General features: G+C 44.5%; 1 protein-coding gene and 1 long non-coding RNA gene across 3 annotated transcripts in view; one reads left to right on the forward strand and one right to left on the reverse strand.

Moving 5' to 3' along the window:
• NOP58 (NOP58 ribonucleoprotein) overlaps positions 1–5,271 on the reverse strand; it is an 80,041-nt gene extending 74,770 nt beyond the window's left edge. For both annotated transcript variants that reach the window (XM_085648969.1, XM_085648968.1), the window contains exon 1: positions 5,000–5,271. In XM_085648969.1, the coding sequence (XP_085505095.1) occupies positions 5,000–5,044 (45 nt within the window). In that variant the 5' untranslated portion in view covers positions 5,045–5,271. The remainder of the gene's footprint in view (positions 1–4,999) is intronic.
• Positions 5,272–5,294: 23 nt separating this feature from the next.
• Positions 5,295–22,045, forward strand: part of LOC146858200 (uncharacterized) — a 150,611-nt gene continuing 133,860 nt past the window's right edge. Inside the window, exon 1 of the long non-coding RNA XR_014980005.1 lies at positions 5,295–5,434. This is a non-coding gene — a long non-coding RNA (uncharacterized LOC146858200). The remainder of the gene's footprint in view (positions 5,435–22,045) is intronic.

Here is a 22,045-nt window from a genome sequence, read left to right on the forward strand (position 1 = left end):
CGTGTTCACCCAATGGCCTTCCGTTTATGCCACATCCTAGTTCAGGGTATCTGCATTGTCGTCTCCATAGGGGAAACTTTAAGTTCCATCAAGTCGCCCAAGAGTGAGGAGCTGATGAGTTCACCTGTATCAATCAGCAGATTGCAGTGTAACCCAACTTGATGCAGGATCCTCTACAATCATTATCCATGGACATGCTATTTCCATTGTGTCCTCACTAGTGATGTATAGTGTTCCGCCTTCTGACGGAGTGGTCATCCAGAAAGCGCAGACAGTGGTAAAGTTTCCGACAGGCAACTGCAGAGGTAAGACAATGACCTATGTAAATCAATGGGCGGCACTGCCAAGGACATTTTCTGAGAGATATAAAATAAGTTGAGACTGCAATGATATGACTAATCTGGAGGAGAGAATAAAATGCCAGATACCCAATGCCAACTAGGCTGTGTGCGCTGGGATTCCGCTAACCAGGCCCCAGCACCTGTGTGCTGTCAAAGAACTGCACCTTTGTAACTCAAAATCGGCATACCTCTAGGGCACCTGTGTGACCCTTTAAAAAGGAACCCCTGGTATCAAGGGCCTTGTGATCAGAGAGGGCTTCAAACATGCAGAATGTCTTATGCCACCATCAGAGGCCCCTCACCTTAACACCCAGGGTGAGTGTTTTGGTGCAGACCAAACTGAAGAATCAACATGGCACACATCCGTGTCACAAAGAAATGAGTCCATGCACACCAATTTCAGCATGATTAGAAAATACTCAAGGCAAAAGTTGTGCAAGCAAACTTGTACATACCTGTGTGCCATGCCCACCAACAGTCTGTGGCATGGGTAAGTCAACCCTCTAGCAGGCCTTACAGTCCTAAAGGCAGGGTACACCATACCACAGGTGAGGGCATAGCTGCCTGAGCAATATTCAGAGCCTGTACTATTCGCAGATACTTGGAGTGGAGACGTTTTGAGTACATGGGCTGGGAGTTCATCAACACCAACTCCACAGCTCCATGATGCCTTTACTGAAGTCTGATATCAAACTTCCCAGCACATTAAACCCACACCGATGCCAGGGTTGGATTTAACGAAAAACGACCAACTCTGGTGAGGTTCCTGACTGGCCCCCAGGTATCTGCCACCACCAGACAGGTTTCTGGACCTCTGGGCAGAGAGCCACGCATTCTCTGGGTCTGGAAACAAATCACATCCTGGGCAGAGGTGTCATGCCTCCTCCCACAGCATGGGCAGGGTCCCCGAGATGGGAGCTTCAAAGGGCTGTCGCCTATGTTAGCTATCCACCCCCCCCACCCCCAAGCCCTTTTATGCCATCAGCAACTGGCTCCCAGCGGTTAGGGCCCCCAATTATGTCACGAGAACTGGATGGAAAACCTAGTGGGGAAGGGAGATGTGCCCACCATTGCCAACCCCACCCCTCAGGGGGAATCCCTCCAATTAGGAAGAGGCTTATACCCCCTCCCACTGGAGGTTGGCATATTAGGGTGTGTACACACCCCAGGGAAGAGACCCATTGGTCCTAAACTGCACTCCCCTGTAATGCCCCTAAATCTAGTATTTAGAACACCCCTGAATCTTGCCTCTTCACATTAGACGCGACAAGAAGAGCGACTGAAGAGCTGTGCTGCGGAAGACGACTACGACAACTGATTTGTCCCTAGCCCTACGGGCACGTCTTATGCTCTGAAACTCCTACAGGCTGAACCTGGCGTACCCTGCAGCCTTTAAGAACCCCAGGGACCTGATCTGCCTCCCTAAAGAACTCTGATCTCCTGTGGACACCGGATTTGTCCGACACCAACCCAAACCAGGACTCCAGATCCAGAGTCCTCACCACAGACCAAGTGGCCCATAACCCAGTTACCCCCCTCCATGATCCTGAACTGTGTTCCAGTGTTAGGTGACCTCCACCGACCTTCTCCTCAACGCCTGCAGCCTCATAGTGAGGGTAACCCCCGACCGCGACTGGAAGAGACCAGGAGGCTAACACCAAAGAACACCCCAGGAGCTGCGGGTGCAGCAACTCTTCAATTTCACCCTCCAGTCGTTGGTTCCCTTCATACAGTCTTTTGGCTCCAGCCTGCAGTCCTTTTCCAAGACCAACAGCCTCCACAGTAAAGCATTGGGCTCCCGACACCTACTGGGAACTATGCACCCGACCGCCCCAGCGCAGCTGGTGGTGTGAACTTGGTGCCAAACTGGGTCCCCAATTTGCTCTGGACTTATCCCTTGAAGCTTGGCTCCCGCGACAGAGTGGCCTGCCCGTGAGCAGCCCCCAACCTGGGTGCCTCCTAGCTCTGCATCCGGCCGCTCTAGTGCTGCCTAGAGTGCTAGCCTGAACCTTGGTTGTTATTCCCAAAACTCCCATTCTGAAACTGTTTTACATACCTGATGTCTTGTACTGCAGCAAAAAGCTGACTTGGTGCCTTACAATAATTAACCAGTTTATCAATGTCCTGTATTAGTTAAACTGTTAGGAGTACATTAAATGCTACACTATGAAAGCAGTCACGAAGTAATCCAAAAGTAATTGCAACTGTTTTAAAGTTTAAAAAATAGTTCTCTCAACTGTAAAAGTAATTTGAACGTTCCTACAAATCCAGTGTTCACTGAATTTCTAAAAGTGACGTATGAAGAGTTTAACTTCTCTTCATCTAGATAATTCTTGGTTCTTTTTATACAAACCATTGATCTGGAGTCAGCCTTTGGGTGTGTTCCACCATTTCTTGCCCGAGCATGTACAAAAAATACTAAACACTACCACCCCAATAAGCCTCAACTACACTACCACAAAAGAGTGTAAGGTGTCTTCTTTAGCCTCTGCTGTACCCCTAGGGTTCCACTGGACTCTAGGCACACTAACTTTACTTTGGCATAATATATACAGAGCCAGCTCCCTTCAGCTGGGAATAACTAGGAGAATCTCAGAACATCAATGAAATAAAGCTAATGAAACAGTAGAAAAAAGTCTCTGTCCTGGCATGTTAAATGAAAGGAGGATATTTACACCCATTTTGTCGTCAACAGGCTGTTCAACCATACTCGAAATTGTTCTACTTTTTTTAAATGTTAAATCAAGCACATATGTGAACTGTAATAAGCTTTTAGATTGGCTTTGAAACCACAATTGTGGTTTATCTTCTGAATTGTTATTTTATTAAATGTACTCCGCGAAATTGATGTTCAGCAGCTTAAATATTATGAATGCAATATATTGTGAAGGATGTTTTTTAATGTACATAATCTATTTCTGCCAAGCGATTGCGCCAAACTCACCACAACGCGTTTCAACCATTCCCTAAAGTAAACCAATATAAAAGCCCTGCTCGATTCACATATTCTAAAGTTAAGTCTCGCTATGAGAACATAAGGAGGAAGAAGGCAATCCTGGCACTCAGTACAAGGCATAATGGACTAACAACGTGCCAATCATCAGTACTGTGCAGCTCGCCCTCTGGCTGTTTGATAACCAATACATTGGGAATGTGGCCGAGTTGTGTGCCTCCAATGGAGGTTGGATACCTGCGCTGAAGACGTAAAAGCGTTGACCCATGAGTATAAGCAACAGTAATAGCAGTCAGATCCGGTCTTAAGGCACACATGAATTAGTACTCGTTCCCTGATGATGCATCAAATTGGGGCCAATTTAGGCGCTACTACATAATTGTTTCGTCATCAGATACCCACAGGGTTGTGGATGGATAATAAAAATAAAAAAAAGCCAGTCCAAAAGATACGCTTTGACCACTCTGAGCGCTTTAGAGTTAAGCGCTACAAAAAGTGCTACCAGAATTGACAAAACGGATCGCAGAGACTGAAAAATAGAGACATTGTACATTCGACCATGCTGAAGCCAAGCAGCAGCGCTATATTGTGTGTTCTTATTAGGAATGTTTTTAAGACATGCATTCTTTTGGAGATATAAGATTCTACTGTTGTCGGGTACGGCCGGCCCCGGATTAAGTTCAAACGATTATCCAAGAAATAACAATAATCGTTAACTAGATCCACACACGAAGAGAATAAAACTTAAGGACGCACCATAGACCATTTGAATAATATCCAACAAAGTAAGATACCCAAAACAAGGCGGGGGTAGAAACGAATCGGCACCACCGAGGGGAATGCACAACTTCAAAATTACCGGAATACGCCAAATAAAAGAACAAAATGTAAATATTATGGCCTTTAAAAATACGTATCCGAGTCCAACGCATCCTGTATGAAGATAGTCTAGGCCACATTCACAACCTGTACATGTAATGCAAAATAATTAATATCTGGTATAATGCTTTTACATTGAGTAAATTATCTCCAGACAAAACGGATGTTTGTAGAAATTCAGGATTGACTAGTGACGGGATACACTTGTCACAACGGTTATGATTATGTGGAAATCGATAACAAGTTTGTTGATGTTTAATTCCTGTTCTTTTGCTCTATGTGGCACGACTATGATTATATATAATGCTGCGAAAAAAAAGATAGATATGGCCTCGAATAGTACTGTAATGATCAACTGTCTGGTCCCTTTGATTTGGAAATAACGCGAAGACAACCAAATAATTTTAAGTTTCACCTGAACACGTGGTCTAACCTCCCGTGAAACACCGGCACACCCCATGTTACTCTAATACGAGTGGTGTAGCCGACACTGTCGGCAATGTTCAAATAACTTGTGACCAACTTTTCAGTGAATTAACGTCAATTGCTTAAATATTTAGAAGACCACGTTTGAGTTCAAAGATATCAGAAACTTCAACCACAGCCCTTTCTTACTTTAAGGGGGAGAAGAAAATACATATATATATGCCCTCACCAAAACAAACACGTGGCACCAGAAGAAAATACCACACCATGGCTAGTATATGCTTTATGGCACTTTTCTACGAGGAGAAAAAGGCTATATTGAACACAGCAATCCCGGCTTCTGAGCACGGTGGGCTCACGATGCATATCCCCCCCGCCCACCGACCTACCCCTTCCTTACCTTGAAGATGGCGTACCCTGCCGCCGTTTCGAATAGCACCAACATGGCGGAGACAGTACCGTGAGGATTCAGAGAGAACTGGGGCTTCCGAAGAACGCTTACGGAGCCCTTTGGAGGACGTGAGCTTCTGTCTGGTACACAGTTTCAACCCACATAAATCACCGCCCGGGGCTCTTAGCCCCGCGCGCCGCTTTGGAACCCGTAATCAACTCCCTATCGCTCCCGCACCCAGCAACCGCGTGCGCCTCTCTCCAGCTGCACCTCGAAAAGGGGTTTGACGTCACTTCCGTATGTAGTTGGAAGTGCGATCGGTTTCCTCACAGACACATCCACGAGGCTGCTTGTGGGATGTGCGTAAAAGAGAGACGTAGCTGAAACGTAGCCACGCATCTAGAATTCTACACGCGTCCCGGCCCTTAAATTGCCATGTTGGAGGTAGGAAAACGTCACAGGCATACAGTATAAAATCCCCCAATGCGATAGAACAGAGGGATACAACATTTAATTACGGACTGCTGTTACCACAGACGATTGATATATATATATTTTTTTAGATTTTATTTTTATTTTTTTATGGACGTTGTATTTGTGTAGCGCGAAACTAGACCTAAGACAGCATAACTGCCAAGTTTCCAGTTTGGTCATGTGTGACATTATCACGGTTTGTTTGTTTTATGAGTGACATTTCTGTGACTTATGTGTGACATTGTGAGTGAAACCTACAAAACCGAGAAGTAAGAAAAGAGTCCCCTGTGGCGCAACATACAGCTCTATAACTAAGTACTTCGGCTCAGATATACAAGCCCCTTGCGCCACTTTTGCGTCACTTTTCCCATGTTAAAAGTGACGCAAAAGTGGCGCAAGGGCTTGTAAATCTGCCCCTACGGACCTTGGGGCAGATCTACAATAACTGGCGCATCCCTGCATACCAGCAGGGATGCGCCAGTTATTGTGCGTCACGGCTCCGCCACCATGGATGCGCCACATTTACAATACGGCGCACTATAGGGCAAAAGTGGACAGATGCGTGACGCATCTGCTGCCGTAAAGGCGGCGCATTTCTGGAGTCAAGGCTCGGGGGTGCCCTATCTTTAAAATGCTGCGTCAATCCTTACGCCTATTTCAAGCAGACGCAGGGTTTTGACGCAGCATGGCCTTAAAAGTGGCTGAGGGAAATCTTGTAGATTTCACTCAGCCACATTTAGGAGGCGTTCCTGCGCCGGAACGCACCCCCCCTGCGCCAGAACGCCTACATGTGGCGCAGGGCTTTACAACGTGACGCATCTCCCAGATGCGTCACGCTGTAAGTATCCCGCACCAGGGCGCTGGCTTTGCGCCGCCGCTGCGTCACAAAAGTGACGCAATGGCGGCGTAAAAGAGGCGCAAGGGGCTTGTAAATCTGCCCCCTTATTTGCAAGCCTCTTGCGCCGCCGGTGCGTCACTTTTAATATGGGAAAAAGTGACCTATCGCGGTGCAAAGGGCTTGTAAATAAGCCCCTGCATACTTTTTGTTTAAACGTAGGTATGTGTACTGAGGCAGTGCTGCTCACTGGGGGCACAGTGTCATTGAGTTAACAAGCATTGGCAAAGTCAATAAGTCTTGCCTATACGAGATCTATTGGATTTGACAATGTTTCTTACCCATATTGCAAATGACTGAAAGTAAAGAAAAGAAGCTGTATGGCACAGCCAGTGTTGACTGTGTAGCAGTGTGTGTGTGTGTATCATGCGTCTCTAGCAGTTTCTCTGTGCCCAGCAGTGTGTTTTTGTGAGCGTTTACCAGTGTGTTTTTGTGTGCCCGAGTGTTTCTAGCAGTCTGTATGGGCTTGTATAGCAGTTTAATTAACTGTGTCTAGAATCATGTATGGCAGGGAGAGGTGTGGCGCTGCGGCCAGAGCGTCTGACTTTGGAGCGCAGAGGTCACGGTTCGATCGCCGGCAGCAGCTCAGCTCAGCATAATGTGACTGGGCAATAGCTCCCTTAGCTCCCCACGGCCCTCAGCCTTAAAACCCTTCAGGGGGGGATACGTTGGCGCTATACAAAAATGAATTATTATAATAATTATTATGTGCCTGAGTGGGTCTAACTCTACGTTTGTGTGTCTAGCAGTGTGTACTTGTCTGTGCACATGTGTTTCCAGAGTAGGTATCAGCCCTGCCAAGTGCCATGCATCATGCGTTAGTCTAAAGCATTTTCGAACGTTTCCCTGCATCACTGCATTAAAATTAATTGTCACGCATTTATAGCTCCTATGTATTGGTCGAGGTGCTTTGCTCTTAGTGCTGCATGTGCACTGCCAGTGTTAATCTGAATAATCTTTGCGACTTCTGGGCACTGAGCGGGGCCCAGAGTTATGGTGACTGGTTGCTGTGGAAACTGTCTCTGGAATCAGCTCAGCTTGGTACAATTTACAAGCTGTACTCTCTGGCTTCTCGCTGTGATTGGTCACATGCAGTTTATGGATGTGGACTTTTTCCTGCTCAGATCGGATGGCGCCATACAACCCCATGATCATCCCTGTGGTTCTGAACAGAGTACTCTGAGAAGCAGTACCGCTCAGAGTACGAGCTTTGGAGGTGCGCCCTATATGACCCAGCAGGACCAGCCAGAACCCACCCAAGATCCAGCACCACCAGGCCTCAGAAGTCCGAGGTGCTCAGTTCTATACTCAGCCCTCTTTCTTGCCGGTCGCATGATTGCTCATACTGAGAGCAGTCACACAGCTTCAGGCGAGCCAGTACACCTAACTACACCAGGAACTGTGGGCCAATCCAGAGAGGTAATCCGTGACAGAAACAATCCTGTTTACATTTCAGATTTAAATGAATTTCACATTCCCTAGCATGCTGGCAGCAACATTCGCCTTTCTATATGTGGCCCGCCCGGGTTCTTGTTTGACACTTAAATCCGCAATATGCTTTTACAAAAGGAGTCTTCCTGCACATTCACCGGCCCACACTTCTAGTAAATGACTATATTACAAAACAAAGTTATAATAAAGCCTCCCAGCGAGTGTCAGTCCGGGGGAAGTGGGCAGAGGGTGTAAAAAGATGGGAACACTGCTGTACAAAGAGGGTAGTAAGTGTTAGTTGCTACACCATGTAAAATTCACCCCAACAAAGCTTGAGTTATGGAACTATGAATGATGCTACTGCTACACATATGGTTGGCATTTAACTGATGGGCAGTTCTTTTTGAGGTGCTCAAGGACTGTGGTGCACTAACTTTACACCAGTGCAAAAACAAGCATAGCACATTCATTTGCACCACTTGTGTTTTTTGTGTAGTGACGAATGTGTTCAAAAGAATCTGCACAAGGGCTAACATGACACACATTACACTGCATATGGTTTTCAAATCACTTTTCACCATTTTGGTGCTAGTGGACAATTGTTTCTCCGATATAGACAAAAGCAAAATATATTTTCTCAATTTGTATCTCAGGCAAGTACTAACAATTGCACCAATGCCTTTGCACTTGGAGTTTCTTTTTCCGTTCTTCTGGCCAACCATTATTCAAGTAAACACCAACCACCATCAATTCCACATCTTTTCTGGATTCACTTTGCCATCTTTCCTTGGAAATCATCTCTAAATCAGCCTTAGCATGATCACCTTAATTTATATCAGCCATAGTATAAGCAACCTCACACTCACTTTCCTCTTCATTCTCATCCAACTTAGAATTGACTTGCAAACATGATAAGAAATCTGCATGAACATTCAACCTCCCTGGAACATGTTCAATTCTGTATTGATAAGATTGCAGTTTTGCTGCTAATCATGCCAATCTAGCAGTCAGGTTCCTTCCACCACCAGGTGATAGTACATACACTAACGGATTGTGATCTATTCTCAACACAAAATGCGTTCCCCACAAGAACTGTCTAAAATGATCCACTGGCCAAGTGTGTGCTGATAGCGCTTTCTCTATAACAGAATCATTTTTCTCTGAATTTGTCAATGTCCTAGATGCAGACGATATCACATATTCTTACGATTTTATTTTTTGTAACAAAGTGGCTGCCAACCCAAATTCCCTGGCATCCACAGCCACAATGCACTCTCTCCCCACTTCAAATGACTTTTAAAAAGGTGCATTAGCAAGCTCTTTGTTGAGGTAATTGAAAGATTGTTCCTATTAAACTTGTCACAAAAAGTCATTGTTTTTCATCACAATAAACCTTGGCAGCATAGTTGTTAATAAATTTAGAATAAAATTCTGAAAGTCCTAAAAATAACAGTAACTGTTTCTTAGATGTTGGAACCTGGGCGTCTTTAACAGCTCTTACATGATCTTGTTTAGGTTTGATTCCATTCTTAGAAATACAGTGACCTAAATACTCCACCTCACTGCGATACAACTTGCACTTGGATTCCTTGAGGGTTAAACCCTTTTGTCTTAACCTCTGCAGAACACTCCTCAAATTGGAATGATGATCTTCTTAATTTTTCCCATGTACTAAAATGTCATCTTGAAATGCGATTGCTTCTTGGACCTCCATAAGCGTTTCCTTCATCAGTCTCTGAAACACATATGCAGCACTAGCCAACCCGAAAGGCATTCCGTAAAATTGAAACATGCCATCAGGTATCACCATTGCTGTTAAAAGGCGCAATTCCTCTTATAATTGTATCAGATGGTATGCACTTGCTAAGTCTAATTTGGAAAAAACTATCGCTTCTGCTAAAGTGGACACACGTTTATGGAAATTCGGTAAGGATGCCTATCAATCTAAGTTTTATTGTTGAGACTCCTAAGATCCAAGCAGAGTCGAAGCCCACCAGCAGGCTTCAGTGCTAAAACTACTGGAGATACCCATGGTGATGGCTCTATTGGTTGAATAAGCTCCTTTTCACACACATCTTTTAACATAACTCTCAATTTTTCCCTGTAAGTCAAAGGTACATTTCGAAATTTATGCCTGACTGAAACGGCATTCTCCACAAAACAATTTTGTATTTGAACCCAATGAATTTCTCCAAATTATCTGAAAAAACTTCAGGAAATTCTGTTTTCACATCACTACCATCATCATCACTTCCTTTTTGTACGTTTCCCACCACATACACCTGTGGCACAGCGTTGAGATCTAATTTCATATAAAATTCTTGCTGATGTGGCCACCCTAAAATGGAATCCCCTTTAGGAGCCACATACATTTTACCTCTTGTTTTCCTTTCTTTGAAGCAAATGTTAGCCAGAAATAACTATGTAAATCTATCTTGTGGCCAGTATATCCTCCAGTTTGTACATCTGGGGCAATCAGTTTTTCATTTTTCCAATTTGATTCTCACAGAGTTTTGCCAATGATAGTGTACCATGCACATGAGTCAACCATGACCTCCACCCCTTTATCATTAATGTGCACCACACTATTTGGAAAGCCTTCAAACTCCCCATCAGTCATATAATTTACATTGGAATCTGATTTTACTCCTGCATACCCTTCCAAAATTACCTTTTTTTCTACAACAACTACATATTTTGTCTATTGCTGGCCAGTTCTGAAACTGCAAAGGTAGAAACTACTGCCACATCTGTAACATAGCGTTTTTTTCCGCATCGATATCATTTTTGTTTCTTTCTCAGATTGACTGCAGATTTGACTGAATAATTGACTTCTGTTTTTTTTTTCTACTTCCAATTTTTCCGATTGTTCTATGCTCTTTGCAATGGTAATAGTGGCATTCAATGACCTATCAGATCCTGCCCATACCCTTTCTTGCACCTTTTTAATTTTAGTTTTCATCATAACTTGATCTCTCAATACTTGATCATACGTTATGGTTTCAAATGCACATGATGCAGCTAACACTCTCAGAGCTGATACATACTCTTCAATACTTTCTTCATATTTCTGTGCCCTTGAATATAATGTAAACCTTTCCATAACTGTGTTGACTTTCTTACCATATCTTACCATATCTTGCCATATCTTACCATTGCTGGGATCCAGGCCCAACACTTGGCTAAACTTCAACGCCTGCAGAATGCTGCGGCAAGATTAATCCTTGATATCCCCAGATCTGAGCCAGTCACACATAAATTAAAATCCTTACATTGGCTACCAATAGACAAAAGAATAAAATTTAAATCTGTCTGCCTGACATACAAGGCCTTGCAAGGGACCGGATCTAAGTTTTTGATAGACCACCTGCAACTGTACGAGCCCCCTAGGACTCTCCGTTCAAGTCAATCTAAACTCATTCAGACAGCAAGATACAAGCAGGTCAGATGGGGGGGGAGAAGCTTTCTGTTACATGCAGCAAGGGCGTGGAATCTCCTTCCTATCACTATCAAAAACAGCCCCTCTATCCTGTCTTTCAGGAAAGAGGTAAAAACCTGGCTGTTCTCTTCCTTGTAGACCAGACCGCTTTCTTTTTCACCAGGTAGTCATTGTCTCTGCTCAGCGCCAAGACGCCTATGGGCACACGTGCGCTTTATAAATTTTTAATCAAATCAAATCAAATCATATCTTATGGATAGCTGTTTTACTGCCCGCTCAAACACATTTACATTTTTTGGATTCTCTACAGGAGGTAATGTGGTGAATTCCTTTAGTCTCACACCACTTAACGTGTGTTTTAGTAAAGCCAATTTTCTTTGTGGTGTGCACTCCTTACCTTCTAATACTTCCACCTACGCTAAAAATACTGGAAAACACAACTCCCATTTCATAGGAGGATCTCCCTTACACTGTAAAAATGCTGGTGGCGGAGGTATACTGGACATGGCGTAAATTTAGTAGTAGCTCACAAATCAAAACAATAAAAAAAATATGCAAGTTGTCATACACAGAGGTATATTCACAATAAATATGAGTGCTGCCAAAATAGGTGGGTATCACCAAATAAAAACTAGTTTGCAATATGCATAACCCCTATTCCGGAAATTAAGGGTGTGCGTATCACGTAGGCACAGTACACGATTGCTTTTAATGGTGAGCGTATCACCTAATAAATAGGTTCCTGGTGAACGCTGCAGAAAATCCATGCCAACCTAATGCAATGTCACTTACTTGATTGGTGACTGTATCACAGAGTAACTGACAGAGGAGGAGAATGCTGCTTTATTTAGTAAAAGGTGTGCGTATCGCCGTTGCGACTGCACGTTCTTTTCATGCAGATGGTGAGTGTATCACCAATGGGCACTGATGTATGTGTATTAAAAAATGCAGTTCGGACCTCTATCTGGCTTTGGTAACGTCAAGACATGTGATCTAGATTACCCAACAGGAGTCAGAGATGCAGTGAAAACAGCTGACAGTGACATCTTGGGTTGTTTATCCCCCACAGACAGTACCTTTGTGGTTCCTCAACTTGCCGTCCTGCCTCTCAACTGTACTGCACCACACTAGCACTCGGCCCTTCGCCGCCTCACATCTAACTCCAGACCGCGGCTCTTCAATTTTACCATCCACGCTCTCTTGAACTCGGCCACGTTATCGCCACACTGCAGCTCCAGCCCTCGGCTCTTCAGTCCGCCGGGACCTGACACGCTCCTTTACCGCGTCAAGGCTGCCCCTGCCCCCAATCGTTGCCAAATTGTGTCTTATATTTAGACACACACAAGAGTTCAGGTAAGAAGAAACTTTATTTATAATTTTCTTGCAAGAGGTGCTCAACAACAGAGGCACCTCTTTCCAACTCCGCCAACTGTCTTCCCTCGAATCCCCGCTCCAGAGCCCTATAATTCCACCCTAAGGTTCCACCCTCTAAAGACCGCCTCAGGCTCAGGAACAAAGTAATTTCAACAATTATGATGAGCTTTATATTCTAATTATGAAAGAGCATCTGTTGAGTAATTGTGTACCTGAGAAGTTACATCAGTACCTGGTAGGCCTATGTCCACTTTCTCCTCAAGAGTTGGGAAAAAAGGCAGCCCACTGGGTCCAAACAAAGGTGATCAAACCTACCACTGGTGGGTGTGATCAAAAGAAAGGGGTTGCTAAGCCCCCCTAAGGGAAAGATGGTGATCATACAAAAGATAAGAAGAGTAAGTTTGCTACCTAGTTTACTTCTGTTCCAAAGAACAGTGTCTCATCATCTTTTAAGGCTGAGGTGCCTTGGATTCCACAGGGTGTTTTAAAAGAACCATCACTCACCAACCTAATTGGTGACATGCTTCATCATTGGGTTCCCACCATGGTTGCCGAATGCTTCCAGGGTATGCTACGCCTGATTACAGCAGAGCTTTTTTTGTGATCTGTGACTGTGTTAGTGAAGAGTGGTGTTAAAATTGTCTCGAGATCTCCTATCACCAATCATGAATTTTTAATAGATGGAGGTCTCTGTCAATGTTAAAATCAATGGTGGATAGTTGTGGGATAGTAGTTGATCCCCCTTATCCTAAGTGTGGTTAACATGTTTGAGCCATCTGTTTTCATGCTTCTATGGGTCAGTATGGCTTTTGTCAGGAGTAAAAAACAAAATCCGCATGTGCACTATGGTATGTAGGAGATTGTGGTTTGTACTTACAAACCCCAGTAATAGTGGAGATAATCACCTCTTGTGATTCATCCTGTAAAAATATAATTATGAGAATGTGGTATTATTGTTATACAGGTAGGTCTAATGTGCAGCCAGGTATTTTCTCTTTTGGCTCCGTGGCTTTTTGCCACCTATTTGTCAGATACATTAAGTATCGCAATGTTTGGTACAAATGACGATGTGCACATGCAGTAGAACATGTGAATGTTCTTGAAAAACAGGACATAATAAAGACATTACACAGACATACACTTTAGTAATTCCGGTTATAGACATCATAATTCCTCGCTTTAAGTGCCTTTTTTGTTGTATGTACGGCAGAATCCTAAAACAACAGCCAGCTTCATTAGTACCTCTGCACTTGAGGCTGCCAATTTATTTTTCATACAGTGCTGAAAGTGAAATCTAATCATATGTTAAAAAGGCTTAATACATATTTTTTTTTTACATTTGGGCCTTTTTGTATTCTCAAACTAGCTGACAGCGCTTTTCACGGGTGCATGCGTGTATGTCAACATCACTCGCGTGTAGTGCAGCAACAGGTTCAAATTAGAAAGTAGAGCCTTAATCTAAGTTTAGTCGTTTTTTTACACATCGGGTGCTACATGGGAGTGCGGGATTTTTTCTAGTGTTAAAAAATCAGCCGACTGTGCTTTTCACCGGCATCTGCGTGTGTGTTGAATCGATCGCATGCAGTGAAAAACCACAATCATATAAAAACAAGCATTGGCATAGCCAATAGGTCTCGCCTTTGGGACTTTATAAGTGTTTAGCCATGCAACAGTTGCATAACTAAATACTTATAAGGTCCCAAAAGCGAGACCTATTGTCTATGCAAAGCGGCCGTGCAGCCGCGAAAGTGAAAGTGATCGCTATCGTGATCACGATCAAACATTACGTTCGAAAGTGAAAGTAATCGCGGTAAAGCGCGGCGCGCGCACATGCACTGTAGGTCTAGGCTGGCCTGGTAGCACTTTTTTGAGCCCTCTCAATAAGTCTCGCCAGACCAGCGCATGCGCTGGGTCAGGCGAGACCTAATGAGTAGCTCTTAGTTTCAGCAGAATGAACATAATTCACTCCCACAAAGTACAACCTTGGCAGGTCCCACCCACATAATTAATTTATGACAGCGACCACTCCTACTGAAATGGTCTATATAAATGCATGCAGATATATAAAAATATATATATGCATACATATGCACATATGCATATATGTTAACACATATATACATATAAATATGTGTGTATATATTCACAAATATATATATATATGTATTTATAAACAAGCATTGAAAATGCAATAGGTCTCGCCTTTTATTAAGTTAAGGCCATTTGTTTTGCTATACAATACCATTAGCAAAGCAAATGGCTTTAACTTAATCAAAGGCGAGACCTATTGCATTTCTAATGCTTGTTTGCTACATGGGATGCTCTAAGGGGTGGACCCTGTCATCACACTCTGCAATTATGAGATAATGGTTAATTAGTTGTTAGGTTCAATGGTACTATTATTTATCCTTGTTACAGTACCTCTAGTCAGGCTCCCCCATTGTCCCATTCCCCACTTACTGCCTCAAGGTGCCTCACCCTCTGTTGTACCTGCACATCCACGGTAGTCCCGCATCTTATGGATGTGTGCTGGGTTTTCCACTTAAGAAATGGTTTGTCAGGTGTTCCTGCTCCCGAGTAGGCTATTGTGGGTAAAGTTCATTGGATAATAGTAGCTTACCATGTTTTTGGGGATCTGCGGTCATTGGAACTCAGCCTCGCATCCAAGGGGGCAGGGATTGACCCCAGAAGTCTGGGGTTCACGGTGCGTGTATCCACATACCAAAAGTGAGCGTCTTTCTAAAGTTAACCTTGCACTCAAGTCAATACATCCTGTGTAGAGACTGTGTTGATGTTTTCATTCTTGGTAGTTATGGAGACCAGGGTGATGCGTCCCTCTCTGTTTCTTTGCTAGCTCTGAGATCGAAACCAGCAGAAACTCCTGTTTCCAATCGATTTAAATGCATTAATCATTTGGCTTTGTCATTCTGTTGAATTCTGAATGTATTTACCCCGATATGTATTTGTTTCCATTTGTGTGTTACTTGGTGCTCATATATAAATATGCATGGGCAGATATTATGTGAATAAACCTCTAGTGCCTTGAAAGAATTTAATACATTTCCAATTTACCTTTTTTATGTTGTCAATGCATTATCAGCAATTAATATACTATTGTTCATATCATCGTGTCGCTCATACTCCTTTATATATCTTATACTTCTGTTTAGAATTTGCTATCTCCTCTCTATATACCTCTGTGTGCCCCATCCTTAACTTCTAGGTAACCTACTCCTCTCCTGTTCCATTATCTCCTCTGTGGGTATTTCTTTTTGCAAGGGAGTTTATATACTTGCTTGTGTGATATGGAAGCTTTTGTTTGATAGAGATTCCTTAAAAATGAGAGTCTTACTCTATGCTTCTCTCTCTCTCTCTCACTTTTGTTTATACAAGCAAAAGATAAAACAAAGAACCTTCTAAAGGCTTCCAAAAGCCTCCTCAGGAGAGTGGGTCCCGAAATACTACACATTCCATGGGTGGGTACCAGGGTTAGAACTGGGATCTTAAGAAGGCTTGGTGGCATGATTCTAAAGCTCTTGGACACCAAACTGGAGACCTTAGCTATTCCAACAAAAAGAATGCCCCTATTGCACCTGCAGTAAACGCAGTGGTAAGTCTCCAGATGGGATCACAGGTGAGCCCTGCCCATGTCCGAGAGCTCACAGAGGCAATTCTAGTTTCAGAGGGTGGGTTGGATGTAGCTGCCCTGGCTGTCTGGCCCAGTAACCTGGAGAAGTGCAGACAAAAGCCACATATCAATGGGGTTGGAGTTGAAGCACTGAGAGACACTGGTGCCGGTGTCAGCACGGTGACTGAGCAACTGGTGTCCTCAGATTAATGCCTGACTGGTGAGACATATACAGTCCTCAATGCTGATAATCCGTCTAAGGTACATCCCACGCGCAAGGTATCCTTAGAATAGGGAGAAGTTACTGGACAAAAGAAGGTGGTGGTATCCACAGCAATTCCTGTACAGTGTCTCCTAGGCAATGTTCTGGAGTCCTCAGCATGTGCTGGGGTTGAAAGACAGACCCATGCAGCCATGCTGGGTATACCTGAATGGGTGTGTGTAAAAACAAGAGCACAGTGCCAAGCCAAAGGTGAAAAAGAAGAGTTTCAACCTGGGATAATGGCCCAACCTTCTAAGAGAAAAGGCAAGCAGACTGAGAAACCAGCTTCTGAACTGATGCCCTTCTCCTCTGGGAAAAGATCTGTTAGCCCCAGAGGGAACTGAGCCCCAGGAGCCTGGTCCATACACAGCAGAGCTCTTGGTCCCAAAGGGAAATGTAAAGCCCAAACTTGTTGCCACTAGGAGAGTGCTAGTGCCTCAGCAGTACAGAGAGGTTCTCCTCACATTGGCCTAGCTGGGTATCTTGGCCAGGCAAAAATGCGGAGTAGGTTAGTCATCCACTTCTACTGGCCAGGTATGTCCCAGCAGGTGAAGTAGTTTTGCAACTCCTGTTCCACCTGTCAAGCCAGTGGCAAGACAGGTAGTCACTCAAAGGCCACCTTAATTCCACTTCCAGTGGTTGTGGTTCCCTTTGAAAGGGTAGGGATTGGTATTGTCGGTCCCCTTTACCTCCAACGGCATCAGGAAACAAATTCATGCCACTAGGTATACTGAGGCAAGGCCCCTTAGGAATACTACTGTTCCTGCAGTAGTTAGGGCCCTCATTGGTATCTTTACTAGAGTGGGGTTTCCAAAGGAGATGATTCGGACACAGGTACAAACTTCATATCTGGCTACCTAAAACCCATGTGGGCAGAATGTAGAGTGATCTATAAGTTCACTACCCTCATCGCCCACAAACCAATTGTCTTGTTAAAAGATTCAACAATACCATAAAAGGTATGATTGGTGGACTCCCTGAAAAACTCAGAAGAAGATGGGATGTCATACTACCATGCCTGCTTTTCGCCTACAGGGAAGTGCCACAGAAGGGAGTAGGGTTTTCCCTCTTTGAACTTCTGTTTGGTCATCCTGTAAGGGAACCATTGTGTCTTGTGAAGGAAGGCTGGGAGAGACCCCTCAAAGAGGCTAAGTAGGACATAGTGGCCATGAGAGGGCTGAGATGACCATGCAGATTGTCACAGATGAGGATCAGGAAGAAGAGAGTGAACCTCTCCCTGACCTCCTCTCTAACAACCCTAAAGATGTGTCAGTGTAAGGAGTTGCCTTCTCAGACACCCTCTCTGCCCAACAGCAGGCTGACTGCAGGCAAGTCCTGGTCCAAGTATGCTGAGCTGTTCTCTTTGACCCCTGATCAGACTAACTGGTGTACATATGATGTGGACACTAGCGACAGCCTACCTGCCAAAAACAAAAATCTACAGGCAGTCTGATCATGTGAAAGAGGGCATGAAAGCTGAAGTAAGCAAGATGCTTCAATTGAGAGTCATTGAACCATGTGAGAGTCCCTGGGCCAGCCCAGTTGCCGTGGTCCTCAAACTTTACACCCAAGGTGGTAAAAAGGAGCTAAGGTTTTGTGTGGTCTATAGGAGCCTTAATGCTTTAACAAAAACGGATCCACACCCAGTTCCTAAGGCTGACAAATTAATTAATTGACAGGTTTGGGGCAGCCAAATATCTCAGTACTTTGATTTGACATCAGGGTACTGGCAGATAGGTCTGACCCCTGGAGCAAAATAAAAATGAGCATTCTTGACCCCAGATGGGCATTATCAGTTTACTGTTATGCCCTTTGAACTAAAGTATGCCTCTGACACCTTCCAAAGGGTGGTGAAGAAAGTCCTTTATGGGCTGGAGTTATTTAGTGGAACTTATCTTGATGATATTACAGTCTTTAGTTCCAACTGGCAGGATCACCTGATCTGCCTTGGCAAGGTCCTAGAGACTGTAAGAAGTGCAGGCCTCACTATCAAGGCAGGCAAGTGCCAGATATGGCAGGGCTCTGTTGTATACTTAGGCCACCTAGTAGGTGGAGGCCAAGTTCAACCCAAGATTCATACAGCTGTGGATTGGTTAGCTCTAACCACGGAGACTCAAGTCAGGTCATTTCTTGGCTTAACTGGGTATTACAGGATGTTGGTGAGGGGGTATGGAACTATTGTTGCACCCATCTAAGAACTGACCCCCAAAAAGAGGCCAAAGAAAGTGAACTGGACAGTGAGCTGTCAAACGGCTTTTAACACTCTGAAGGAAGCAATGTGCTCAGCACTCATTCCAAAAGATCCAGATTATACAAAGCAGTTAATAGTGCAGACAGATGCCTCTGAACATGGGGTAAGAGCGGTCCTATACCAAAACAATGATGACCACAACAAACCTGTTGCTTTCATTAGCAGGGCGTTACCCACCAGAGAGCAGCATTGGAGTGCCATTGGGAGGAAAGCAATTGCTATGGTTTGGTCCCTGAAGAATCTGATGCCAAACTTGCTCGGCTCTCACTTCCTTGTTCAAACTGACCACTTGCCTCTCAGGTGGCTGATGCAAATGAAAGGTGAAACCCCCAAACTGTTAAGGGGGTCCATCTCCCTACAGGGAATGGACTTTACAGTGGAACACAGACCTGGGACTGACCATGCCAATACAGATGGTCTTTCCAGGTTCTTCCACTTAGAAGATGAAGCGTCACTTGGAAAAGGTTAGTTTTATCCTCTTTCGTTTTGGGGGGGGTGGAGGGTATGTAGGAAAGTATGCCTTTTTGACATGGTCTAACCCACCTTCTTCCTGGTCACTGATATGAGTTTGAATGGAAGTGCATTGGGTTCCTGTTACCAGGTCCACAGTGCCAAAGGTCTTTCCCAAAACTGTACAGTTGTTCCCCCAATTGGAAAAACCCTGAGCACCCTCTGTAAGTCTCTAGTAAATGGCACCCCTGGTACCTAGGGCATGAGGTAGTAAAGGGGGTCCCTGAGGGCAGCAGCACAAATTGTCATGTCCCATAACACTGCATGTAATATTTGTAAGTCGCTCCTGCAGCAGGCCTGACAACCCTAAGGCAGGGTGCTGAATTTTCACATGTGAGGGCATACATATATGAGCAGATATACCCATGTGCTGGTCAGTCCTATTACCCCAGCTACATGATGGCTTCACGGAAGATAGGGATGTTTGGTATCAAACACCTCGTACTGATAAACCCACACGGACTCCAGTGATGGATTTACCAATCCATGCACCCAGAAGGCACCTTAGAGGTGCCCCTTGAAAACCTACCAGCCTCTGGTGTGCTCCCTGACTGGTTTCTTCCAACCTGCCACCCGAAGCACTGTTCTGACTTCCTGATCTCAGGAGACCCAGAACCGAAGCCTGTCCGGGAAGAAGGTGTAGCACCCCCTCCCACAGGATGAACTGCTGACTAGCCTTCCCAGGCCAGCAAGCTTCAAAGAGCTGCTGCCTTTGAAATGCAAATCTGGCTCCCCATCACAGGAGAGGAAACCAACCTCCTTGTACAGAGCCCCGTGGCACCTGGACAGGGGTGAAAATTAGCTACTCATGTAGGCGTGCTACCCCTAAGATGGGCTAAACTGAGGTGGACAAGATTTTTCAGAAGTAACCATCTTTGTGACTGCATAATTAGGAATTCTTTGACAGGGTTATGCCTACTTCCAACAGGAGGTGGTCATATGGGGGTGTAGTGACCCCTAAGGGTCGGTAGCTCATTGGCTACTGCCCTACACTCCCATAGTGCCCCGAAATTCAGTATTTCGGGGAGCCCCTGGGACCAGAAGAGCAGATCCTAATGACCTGAAGAAAGAAGATGGATGAAAAGAGTTGCACAGCAAGGACAGAAGACCCAGAAACTGACTTGGCGCTTACCCAGCTGGCCTGCCTGCTGACTTTGCCTATTGCACCAAAAGTTGACTTGTACTGCAGGTGCTGAGTCCCCAAAGCCCAGGAGAACTGCCAGCCTTCATTCAGGAACCAAGACCTCCTGAGGGACAGCGGAACTGTCCCCTGCATACTGCAGACAGCAAAAGAACCAGGGGGACTCTGGCCCGCCAAAACCTGACACCGCCCAGCACCACTGCACCCGAGCACCACATCTCATGTCGAATTGGGCCAACAGGGTCAGCATGGTCACAAAGACCTCAAGGCACCAAGTCCGCTGTGGAGTGTTGGCAGGCCCTTCAAGCGTGAGTGTTACCTGACAGAGAAACCCAACACCCCAAAGACCCGTTGCACATGAAAGCCCTGTCCCAAGGAGAAGAGGACCAAAGCTGTCCCCACGTCTCCCAACATCACAAGGATCAAAGCCACTTCCCCAGACTTGCCCCCCATCCACTCCTGCGGCCTCCTTCTTACTGCAACCGTTCTCCATTGGATAATATTGGGCACCTGAAGCTGTTTTGCACCTCTTCACCCAGCTTCCCTAGTGCAGTTGGTTGTATTCTGCTGATGCTGCCTTGGACCTTGCCCACCACACACCTTAACTCCTGGAGAAGGGTCCCGTAAGTTGCTGAAAATAATCGATAAGCCGCATATGATTTTCCTCCCGTAGGTTAACAGCGCAGAACTCAGAAATTGCAGTGTCGACAGTATGAACTGAATTTGTTTTCTATTTAAACATCTATTTACCTGAACGATTTTCTTCTGATGCCTAAACATATATAAAGATACTTGCTATCTTTATAAATTGGTGGGGCTCACCTTCTTGAGTCGTGTGCCTTATTTATTGACTATGGTGTGTGTTTTCAGATGTCTTGCACTCCTCTGTGTTAAGCCAAAGGCTGCCCAACCATACTATCCCCTAACAAAGCACTATGGGATTGCCATAGCATGCCCCTTTCCATTCATAAGGGAACTCCTGGACTCTTTACATGATATATCTTATTTTGATATATCATATAAAGAGCCAGCTTCCTACACTTGTCTACTTCTTCTTGCAAACTGAACAAATCAGTCTTACCTTAGCTGCAACAAGAACAGCTCCTCTTTTCAACTTAATGTGATGCTTGTAACCCCCCACGCAACCCAACTTTTTAGTAAACAATTCCGGATATTCAGACTCAAAATCTGTAATCTGAGGATCTACCACTTACGTTTAAATTGAGGGTTAGCATTAGGGTTCAGAATATCTCCTAACAAACGCTGATGTGGCCAACTCAACAAATCATCACCCTTTGTTGAAACATAGATTTTCCCAATGATATATTTACTGCCTAATTCAAGACAAGCATCAAAGTAGCCCAACATTTTTATTGATTGCCCACCATACCCTCTAAGACAAACATTTATGGTGCACAACTTGAAAGTTTTCACAAAACAATTCTCATACGTTCTTTTAGAAATTATAGTCAGATGCAAGCACAAATTAAATCTCAAGAGTAAATCCACCCCATCAACTTTAGCTATATTGCTTGGATGATCCTTACAACGATCTTTAATCTGAAAGACTATCTTTTGAGAAACTTCTTCTACCTCTCTCTCTTTTGTCCCTTTTTTGTTTTATTCCTGCAACATTTGAAAAAATAAAAA

Source organism: Triturus cristatus, chromosome 3_2 (assembly GCF_964204655.1).
Source record: "Triturus cristatus chromosome 3_2, aTriCri1.1, whole genome shotgun sequence".
NCBI classification, from domain to species: Eukaryota; Metazoa; Chordata; class Amphibia; order Caudata; family Salamandridae; genus Triturus; species Triturus cristatus.